This window comes from Trichechus manatus, unplaced genomic scaffold (assembly GCF_000243295.1).
Source record: "Trichechus manatus latirostris isolate Lorelei unplaced genomic scaffold, TriManLat1.0 scaffold00075, whole genome shotgun sequence".
NCBI classification, from domain to species: Eukaryota; Metazoa; Chordata; class Mammalia; order Sirenia; family Trichechidae; genus Trichechus; species Trichechus manatus.
This window is the reverse complement of record NW_004444011.1, coordinates 3330717-3342073: the sequence shown is the minus strand read 5'-3', so window position 1 is coordinate 3342073 and position 11357 is coordinate 3330717. Positions and strand designations below refer to the sequence as shown.

The window sequence follows — 11357 nt, the reverse complement described above, 5'->3', positions numbered from 1 at the left end:
AAAAAAAAAAAAAAAAAAAAAAACCCATGAAGAAAGAAATGCTCTCAGGGATCCCTCTGCGCGTCTACGCGAGCCAAAGGGGTAGGTTCCAAGCCGCGCAGCACTGCCCAGCCAGATCAGGCTCCCAACTCAAGAAAAGGAAAAGAAAACAAACAAACAATTCAAAACAAACAAAAGCCTCGGCATCCCACCAGTGTGGCGGCCCAGACCGGGAAGCAGTTCCACACTCAAACAAAGCTCCGCAGCCCCTCAGGAAGAAGCAAAGATGGCACACGGAGCCAGGTATTTGAGCGAAAGGAGGGGGAGGTGGTGAGAGGTAAGAAAGAAATCAAAAGAAGTGGAAAAAAAGCAACACCAGCAGCCAACAAATGGCACTCACAGAGCCGGCCAGTGCAGGTGGGTGGAATCCAAGCAGCCAGTGCTTCCCGGACAAGAGACTATGGCTGCAGGAAGCAGAGGAGGCTGAGTAGGAGTGAAGACGGTCGGGGGTGGGAAAGCGTATATCACAAATTACCAGTTGTTCTGTCTCCCACTGGAAGCTCCCTGAAGCTGCTTTCTCATATCCCCTATTTGCTGGTCTCTGATAGGAGTCCAAGATGGCAGATCCGTGCTGCGTTAGCTGATGGGGACCTCTGCATGAATCTCTCCTCGCTCTCCATTCTCAGTCAGTTTTCTCACTCCGTTGGTGCTTGGCTGAGTTCTTTATCTCTTCATTTGATGTTTTAGGGTTTCAGGATTGCTGTTTTCTCTGTTTGGCTTAGTTTTTTGGATCTTTGCTGTGGAAGGACAGAATGGTGCTTCCGCCTAGAGTGCCATTTTGCCAGAAGTCCCATATATCACTCTAGAGAACAAAAAATCCACAGACCTCTCAGTCCAGATGGTGCCCAGGTAAGCTAACAAAAACTGTGATGGGCTCTTCCTTGGGTAAACAATGTTTACAGTGGCTGTAAAAACGTTCATGCTTATGTTTTTAAAAAATGAACATTCAACTTTGCAGGAATAAATACATCTTTAAAATCATATACACTTTGAGCAATAAGTTTTAAACCACATAAGTACTTCCGAAGGCCCCTTATAGAACATTTTAGCTCTAGAATCTGTGCTAAAGAGAAATATTTCTACATATGGTTTTTTAAATCCCTGAAAAAAGTTCACTTTGTGTTTTAAAATAGCTTTAAAAGTGACACTTACAGATATTCCAGTTATGAACAATGCATAATATGCATTAATTAGAAATACTCTTTTATTTCCTAATGAATTATAGTACATTCAAATGTGAATGAAGGCTAGGTTGTAAAGCAAAGTTTTCTTTATCATTAAGGGCATGTGCTTTTTAATTTCTTATGATTAAAATAATTCAAAAAACATGTTTTAAAAGTGAATTTTCTGTTAAAATATGCCAGAACCTCTTACTGATGAACCTTGAAGGTCTGTATGCACATGTCAATCTAGGGAACTAACTTCTCCATGTTTTCAACACTTTGTATTTTACTTTTATTTTAAATTAATTTTATTTGTCTTAAATAAAATATAACAAGACAGACTAATTAACCAAGTTTTTCACTGATCACATCATTAGAAAAGGATTCCTTCTGCTGCATTAATAAATGGTTTGCCCCAGAAGACACGGACCCTGGACTCTCTGTTAGCCCAAAACTAAAACCATTCCCAAGGCCAACTCTTCAGAAAAAGATTAGACTGGACTATGGGACATAAAATGATACTCATGAAAAGCATGCTTCTTAGCTCAAGCAGATACATGAGACTAAATGGGCAGCTCCTGTCCAGAGGTGAGATGAGAAGGCAGAGAGGGTCAGAAGCTAGTCGAATGGACACAGGAAATCCAGGGTGAAAAGGAGGAGTGTGCTGTCACAGTCTAAAGAGAGCAACTAGGGTCACATAGCAATGTGTGTATAAATTGTTGTATGAGAGACTAACTTGAATTGTAAACTTTCACTTAAAGCATAGCAATAAAAAAAAGTATAAATAAATAAATGGTTTGCTGCTCTTCATCAGCCACAGCAGGCTACAATAGCAATTCTACACTTGACTCCTTTAAGAAGCACTGTTCTAAATGGCATTCAACCAGTACCTTCACCTTGGCAAGGAAAATCTACTGAAGATCAGAAGACAATTCAGTTTCAGGAGTCCATTCTGTCTTCGAGTCTTAAGACTGCAAGGAAGACTCAAGGTAAAGCTTTCTCTACCATCTACATATCACCTTCTAGTACTTTGTATAAGTAGAGCACTACAGGAGAATCTCTTATTTCTAGTTTAGTGAATTTCATAGCCATTGGCTTCAATGGTTATGTCTGCTACTCTACTACTATGCTGAATTATGAGGGTAAGAATTCTGTAACTACCTCTATATGCTTAGGAAAATTACTGTGGATAGCTGCACCTTCCTTGTTGAGATACTCCCCTGCCCCACCCAACAGAGTCATGTACTTAAGAATAGTCTTTTATCTCTAAATAATAAGGAGCCTTGGCGTCGCAAGAGTTAAAGCATTCCGGCTGCTAACTGAAAGGTCAGCAGTTTGAACCCATCAGTGACTCTGCAGGAGAAAAGACCTAGTGATCTGCTCCCGTAAAGATTACAGTCTAGGAAGCCCTATGGAGCAGTTCTACCTTGTTGTCTAGGGTTGCTATGAGTCTGAACTTACTTGATGGCACATAACAACAGCAAATAAAATCAACATGCCTTGAAAACACAGGGTTAATCACCATGGATTTCAATTAATTATATTTTGTATGTCAGTAAATAAGCTAAATCATTAGATCAGCTTTACGACACTTTTGTAAAAAACATTTACAGAAGATTATTTACCTCCTTTGTTGAACTAAATTCAAACTAATGCTTTACAAATGAAAAACGTAACTTTGCTACTTCCACTCCCACAAAAAAAATTCCATAAATTTCCTGTTTTACTTGGATTTAGCTATAATTTTTTAAAAAAATCTGCTATTCACTAAAAAGGTTTAAAACAAAAAAACACTTTCGTGACCACTGCCACTTTCTAGATCTAACTGTTAGCTTTCAATGTGCAAGGGTTTGCCCATTCTATATATCCACTGAATTGCAAAGTCAATTGAAAAAAATTTTTTTAGATGCAATTTATATTATTTAATCATCTTTTTACTTTCAGCAATATTTAGGCTTAGTAAAGGAGTCAAAAAGTCCATTTAATTTGTTTTCTTTCTAAAAATCAGAAAAGCATTTTGGACTAAATTCTAAAGTTTTCAACCATATACTTTTATTTCCTAAGATAAGAGTCTAACAGTTTTTTCCATTAGATGTGAACTCAATCCATTGTAAACATTACCTCTAATGGAATGAATTACACTGTTAATAAAACTGCTGAGTAGGTTAGTTTATAAATGTAATATTTATTAGAAAATTAGGAGATGGCTTTCACAAAATGTCCATTCTCACATTAAAAAAAGATCATATAAACACCCATGTTCATAGCAGCACTATTCACAATAGCAGAAAGGTAGACGAATGGGTAAACAAAATGTGGTACATACATACAATGGAATACTACTCAGTCATAAAGAGAAACGAAGTCCTACAACATGGATAAACCTCAAAGACATTATGCTGAGTGAAATAAGTCAATCACAAAAGGGCAAATTGTGTATGACCTCACTTACATGAAGTGACAAGAATAGGTGAATATGTAGAGGCCAATGGTTATTACTGGTTACCAGGGGCAGGAGCGGAGAGGGAGAGAGAGAATCATTCTCTGGGAAGTAGTGAGTTTATGTTTATGGCAATGGGAAAATGGCATTGATTAAGGGTAATGGTTACACAGCTTGACTAATGTAACTGAGATCACTAAGCAGTACACTTGAAAAAGGGCAAAATGGCAAACGTTGTGGTATATATAATTTTATAACAACAGTGTAATTTAAAAACAAAAGGAGGCAGTTGCTGATACTGATTAGGTACAACCAAATACCTCATGGGATTAGTTCTCTTGGTCTGAAGGCTTAGGGTCATGGCCTCATGGGACTGTCCAGTCAACTGGACTAACACTGTTATTAGTGTTTCTGTTCTACCCTCCAGTTTGGTGAGTAGCACCTGGGGTCTTAAAAGCTTGCAAGCGGCCGTCCAAGATACAACTCTATTCGCCTGGAGCAGCAGCAGCAGGAGACCCAGGAATCAGAGAAGGCACTGGCCTGCAGGTCTATGTCTATGAATTACTGTCTCTTTTGCCAGGAGACCAGAAGAACTGGATGGTGCCCAGCTACCATTACTGAATGTTTTGACCAAGGATTCAATAGATGGATCCTGATCAAAAGGAGGGAAATTTGGAACAGAATTTAAAATTTCTTATAGAATTCAGACTTGCTGGACCTGTTGAGGCTAAAGGAACTCCTTAATCTTTTACCCTGAGAAAATTTTTGAAACTTGAATGGAACTATCCCCTGAAGTCATCTTCAAACTAAACAACAGTTTAGCTGAATTAGTAAAGAATATTTAAAAGCACTGTGCTCTTTTAAAGACCAAATTGACAAAGTAACTCTAAAGTACGGATGAGTAGTTATGGCGAAGTGAGTCTAAGTCAACGGTGGTGAAATAATATGGGGAGAGATAGCAAGAATGGTGACACAGTGAGGAGAATGTAACAATTGTCATTGAAGTGTAAATATAGAAATTGTTGAATTGGAGTATTATCCGCTATGTATATTTTCACCAAAATTAAAATTAAAAAAAAAAAAATTCTAATACCTGGTTTAAAAACTTGCACTCTAACTTTTGGTTTTTGGTTAAAGTACTACCTAGATTGCAACATTCCGGCAGCAAACTCTTTAGGAATCTCATTCTAAGTGACAACCATAAGAGTTCACAGTGGAATCAATTAAAATATTTGCATGCCACTTAATTGCAAAAAAATGACAATGGTCTTTTTTTTTTTAAATGTAGAGAATTCCTTACTTTGCTAAATGAACCAGATGTTTTTCCTAAAACCTCTTCTTGACTCAATCTACCTTCATCTCAAAATAATTTTCATTAGCATTCATGACTATAAAACAACCTTATATTTGAATAAAGCTTACCACTTGGAGAATGTCTTCATCTTTTGGCATAACACTAAGTTCCAATGTTGTATCACTAAAATTGAACATACACACACTTTTTTAGAAGAGGTAGAAGTATATAAGAAAGACATAAAAGAAAAACAGTCAACTCAGAAGCATTTTTTAAAATTGAGTTTAATTTTTGGTTTTCTTAAATCTTTACTTTTCAGATCCAAATCATTAGGATAAAAAGAAGTCACTTTTAGGGACATAAGCTAGTTATGTACAAAAGAGGGCACCTTGCCGTATTTTCATGCTATTCATAATCAGTCAAATCTTTATAATGTTTCTAATTCAGAAATATAAAGTATGTTTCTTGTATTAAATAGTCCTGAACAAAACTCATAACAATATCAGTATATAATTATTTATTATTTTAAGTCACAAAACAAATTAAAGATTTTTTTATCACATATTCTGTTTATCAAGTTTAAAATTCATCAGCATAAAAATAACCAAAGAACCCTCAAATTCAACATTTTAAATAACATTAAAATCCTAATTTTGAAATATTCCCTCTTGACCTCAGAGGAAAAAGAAATCAGAGTTCACTATCACAAACACTGAAATGACTCCTTATTTTAAAAATTTATATAGCATATCAATTATTTGCTTTTTTATGATTTACTTTTAGAGCCTTATAGGAACAACTTAAAGTCTTGTTTATTACTGCATTGTTAATGTCCTGTTGAAAGTGACAGATAAATTTTTTCTAGGTTTAAAAAAGTTGAAAGGGGTAAATTACACTGAATCCTGTGATCTGGGATTAGATTACATTTAAATATGGCAAGGCGACTGGTACTATCTCCATCAAGTGCTTCAATATCTAGTCTAACTGTATCAGATTTCCCCCAATACAATTAAGACATTAAGAAACAATCAAACAAATAAACAAATAACAACAACAAAAAGAAAACAAAATCTAGAATTTACTGTGTCTCTTTTTGACAGATTTGAACCTTTATTTTTAGGTTCATAAATGCTTAAAGGCAAACCAATAAATGAGAACCACAGGTTCAAATAAATTTAACTAGTCAAATATGTAGGTACTTGTATTTCAATATTTAGAGTTGGTAGATAATACATACTGATGCTTAGATAAATTCTTCTGCAAGGATACATTTTTACATTAATATACTGCAGAATCTCAATGGCTTTGTGCTGCATTATCCATTTGCTACCAACTGCAGACAAAAGGAACACAGTTTTTTAAAAGAAAATAAGAGAACAAAAAACAGTATTTCTCTATTTTTCAAATTGGTTTAATGGTTGAAAAATTAAGACTGCCATTCTGAAGAGTTATTACTTTGAAAGATGAACTGCACTAGTAACAAAAAAATTAACGTAGATTTCAAGGAAAACTATGATTAAGTTATGGTTACCTGAAAAGTAATATTTTTAAAGAAGAGAGGCTAACAAATATATGAAAATTCCTTAAATTATTGGCTGACAAAACACAGGGGTATATTTATGATGAACTAATTTATTTTGAGGAAAAGAAAATTTGGGTACATCTCCAGTTAACCCTGAGAGAGGCTTTAACTTCATCAGCAGTCCCCAAGTCTCCTCAATACTTTGAGTTCAAATAGGTACTACTGTCAGGAGCACCTAGAATCCAGAATTAGGGGAAAAATTTAAAATTTGTTTTCTCTAAGAATCTCATTAAAATATTAAGACAATAAAGAGAATACTATGATGTCAATAAATCATGATTACGTCATTTAAGGAGCCCTGGTGGCACAGTGGTTAAGAGCTGGGCTGCTAATCAAAAGGTTGGTAGTTTGAATCCACTAGCCACTCCTTGGAAACCCTATGGGGCAGTTCTACTCTCTCCTATAAGGTCGCTATGAGTCGGCATCAACTTGATGGCAGTGGGTTTGGTTTTTTATGTCATTTAATTGTCAAAAAATGACAATGAATTAGGGCATTAATGGAAATAGTTCAGATTATAGCATGAACGGCTTTAGACATGGTTAGAGAAGCTTGATAAAAATCTTCAAAAAAATAAAGAGCTTCAATTTAATTATAGACAGGTAGGTGTGACTAACATAAAGCAATACATAATCCAAAAGTTAGTATATTTAAATCTTGGAAGAGCTTTTTATAGTAGAGTGATGATCTGGAAATCAGACCCCAGATTTTAGGATGAGTCTTGACAAAAATTCAATATGAGACCTCTTTTACTTTTAATTTATTTGTGATTTTCTTTTAAAATTTCTTGGTGTGTGATAGAAAGAGTAGGACTAAACTATCTTTAAGGTCCCATAGATGGTCACTCTGTAAATATTTACTTACCTTTAAAACCCCAATATGTGGGCAGAAAATTGGATTAAAAGGAAATTCCTTATTGTCTTGGTTAAAACAAATAAATAAATTTGAGCCAAGAAGAGTATTCAAAAGATACTTAAAGATAACATATCTTAGAAAAATGAAGTCCTGATACATGCTACAAGATGGATGAGTCCTGAAAACATTATGCTGAATGAAATAATCACGAAAGAATAAATGTTGTATGATTTCACTTACATGAAATAACTAGAATAGGCAAATGTTTAAGGACCAAATTTATTAGTGGTTACCAGGGAAGGAGGAAGGGGACAAGCGGAGTCCCTGTTTAGGAAGCAGTGAGTTTTTGTTTATGGTGATGGAAAATTTGGCAAGGATTATAGGTGACGGTTACACATATGATTAATGGAACTGATATAACTATATTGTACACCTCAAAAATGTTGAATTGGCAAATGTTGTGTTACATTTTTACAACAATAAAAAAAGGAAAAAAGATAACATATCTTAGTAAGAAGTTTTAAAATAAACTATAAATGCACTTATTTGTAAATTTATATATATATTATAAACCAATTATACATTCTAGTGTTCAAAAAAAAGGGGGAAATCTAAAATAAAATCTAAAATGCGTGGCTCTCAGACTCTAAAGGATTTTAATCTCAAATCTGATGAATCTGCCAAAGCAAAGCTACCAACTAAGCCATCCTCAAGTAATCTGAATCTTGGCAACTCTCAGATGCGTTAACCCCATCTGCATATCACACCAGTTCCTTAAACCCAAAAACCAAACCCACTGCTGATGAGTTAATTCTGATGCACAGCAACCATAAAGGACAGAGTAGAACTGCCGCTAGAGTTTCCAAGGCTGTAAATCTTCACGGAAGCAGAGTGCCACATCTTCCGCCTTCGGAGAGGCTGGTAGGTTTGAACCGCTGACCTTTTGGTTAGCAGCCGAGCACTTAGCCACTGCACCACCAGGGTTCCTCACCAGTTCCTTACAGGGATCCAATACTGTATTAAATCTTCTTGCTCTATTGATTTATAAAACCCACCTCTGTCCAAAATTAATCATGTTTTAAGAATCTTACCTGTTCTGAATTAAAGCAATTACTTGAGAATAGGTCTTTCCAATAACACTTTCTCCATTGACTTTTATAATTCGGTCACCTTTGAAGAGGAGTAAAAAAAAAAAAAAATAATAATATGAGGAAATCCTAAAGAAAATCACTTTTGAATACTTTTGAATTACTTCTTGAGTAATGTACTTATTTTTAATATATCCTTGCTAATTAGTTTTTATAAGTACCTTTTACAGAAATATATGTCTTAATATATATCCAGCTTCTTAGGAAACACACCCATGTTCTAAATGAAAGTTTAATTTACCAATTTAGAACCCTCAAAAGCTGTAGTTACCAGATGACCACAGCTATATTTTTTATGCCCCATTCATTGTTCTCTGAGTTGTAGAACTACTAAGTTTTACTTCCATTTACCCTATCCTTACTGATAAACCCATCGCCATTGAGTCGATTCCGACTCATATTGACCCTATAGGACAGGGTAGAACTGCCTCTTAGCGTTTCCAAGGCTGTAAATCTTTACAGAAGCAGACTGCCACTTCTTTCTTCTCAGGAAAAGCTGGTGGGTTCCAACTGCCAACTTTTTGGTTAGCAGCCGAGCACTTTACCACTGCGCCACCAGAGCCTCTTTCCTTACTGTTAGAGGACATTACTCAACAGGCTTAAATGATTTATTATTTTTATTTCTTCACTGTCCTCTAACTTGAGTCCAGCTGATTTCCTTGTATACAGGCATACCTCAGAGATATTGTAGGTTTGGTTCCAGACCACTGCAATAAAGCAAACATCACGATAAGCGAGTCACACTTTTTTTGTGTGACTTCCCAGTGCATATAGAAGTTATGTTTACACTGTACTGTAGTCTACCAAGTGTGCAATAGCATTATGTCTAAAAAAATGCATTACTTAAATACATTAAATACATTAATTAAAAAATGTTATTTCTAAAAAATGCTAACTATCATCTGAGCCTTCAGAGAGTCGTAATCTCTGCTGGTGAAGGGTCTTGCCTCGATGTTGATGACTGCTGACTGATCAGGGTGGTTGGTGGTTGCTGAAGGCTAGGGTTGCTACGGCAATTTCTTCAAAGACAACAACGAAGTCTGCTGCATTGAATGACTCTTCCTTTCATGAAAGATTTCTCTGTAGCATGCGATGCTGTTTGACAGCATTTTACTCACAGTAGAACTTCTTTCTAAATTGGATTCAATCCTCTCAAACTCTGCCGTTGCTATATCAACTAACTTTATGTAATATTCTAAATCCTTTGTAGTCATTTCAACAATGTTCACAGCATCTTCAACAGGAGTAGATTCCACCTCAAGAAACCACTTTCTTTGCTCATCCATAAGAAGCAACTCCTCATCTGTTAAAGTTCTATCACGAGATTGCAGCAATTCAGTCACATCTTCAGGTTTCACTTCTAATTCCAGTTCTCTTGCTATTTCCACCACATCCGTAAGTTACTTCCTCCACTGAAGTCTTGAACCACTCAAAGTCATGCATCAGGGTTGGAATCAACTTCTTCCAAACTCTTGTTAATCTTGATATTTTGACCTCCTCCCATTAATTACAAATGTTCTTAATAGCATCTAAAATTGTGAATCATTTCCAGAAGGTTTTCAATTTGCCCAGATCTATCAGAGGAACTACTATCTATGACAGCTATGGCCTTCTTAAATAGTAAGAATTGAAAGTCAAAATTACTCCTTGATCCACGCATTGCAGAATGGATGCTGTGTTAGCAGGCATGAAAACAACATTAATCTCCTTGTATATCTCATCAGAGCTCTTGGGTGACCAGGTGCACTGTCAATGAGCAATGATATATTTTTTTAATTAAAAGAATTTATTTTTTAGAACAGTTCTAGGTTTACAGAAAAATTGAGCAGAAAGTATAGAGAGTTCCCATGTACCCCGTCCTTCTCCCCACAATTTCCCCACTTTTTAGTATCTTGCATTCCTGTGGTATATTTGTTGCAATTTATAAACCAATATTGACACGTTATTATTAACTAAAGTCTATAGCTTACATTGGAGCCCTGGTGGTACAGTGGCCAAGTCCTACAGCTGCTAATCAAAAAGTTGGCTGTTCGAATCAACCACCTGCTCCTTGGAAATCCTATGGGGCAGTTCTACTCTGTCCTATAGGGTCAATATGAGTCGGAATTGAATCAACAGCAATGAGTTTTATTTTGGTTTTTATAGTTTACATTAGGGCTCACACTTTGTGTTGTATAGACCTACGGATTTTGACAAATGAATAAAGTCATGTGTTCACCATTACAGTATCATACAGAATAGTTTCACTGCCCTAAAAATGCCCTGTGCTCCATCTGTTTTTCCCTTTCCGCTCCCCTGAACCTCTGATCTTTTTTTTAATTGTACTTTAGATGAAGGTTTACAGAACAAATAGTTTCTCATTAAACAGTTAGTACACATATTGTTTTATGACATTGGTTAACAACCTCACGACATATCAACACTCTCCCTTCTCAACCTTGAGGACCTTGTTTTTTGGTGAAAATATACACAAAGTTATACCATTTTGAAAGTTTCTACATGTACAATTCAGTGACATTGATTACATTCCTCCAGTTGTGCTGCTATTCTCACTATCCTTTTCCAAATTATTCCGTCACCATTATCTTCAACTCACTGTCCCATAGGCTTCCCATCAAACCTTTTGAGTTGCTGTTGTCAATTTGATCTCACATAGATAATACTTTTTTTTTTTGTACTTTAGATGAAGGTTTGCAGAACAAATAGTTTCTCATTAAACAGTTAGTACACATACTGCCCTAGGACAATGGTTAACAACCCCATGACATGTCAACACTGTCCTCTCTCAACCTTGGGTTCCCTATCACCAGCTTTCCTGTCCCCTCCTGCCTTCTAGTC

At 35.8% G+C, this 11357-nt stretch overlaps 1 protein-coding gene across 7 annotated transcripts in view; it reads right to left on the bottom strand.

Annotated features, from left to right (window-relative positions):
• The window catches only part of ARHGAP21 (Rho GTPase activating protein 21), a 188115-nt gene that overhangs the window by 67430 nt on the left and 109328 nt on the right, over positions 1-11357 (bottom strand). For 6 of the 7 annotated variants that reach the window (XM_023735026.1, XM_023735025.1, XM_023735029.1 and 3 more), the window contains 2 exons: positions 8463-8541; positions 5065-5119 (listed from right to left, as the gene is read on the bottom strand). In XM_023735026.1, coding sequence (XP_023590794.1) covers positions 5065-5119; positions 8463-8541 — 134 coding nt within the window. Of the gene's footprint in view, positions 1-5064; positions 5120-6173; positions 6270-8462; positions 8542-11357 lie in introns of those variants that run through there. The other variant, XM_023735031.1, reaches the window with a different exon arrangement.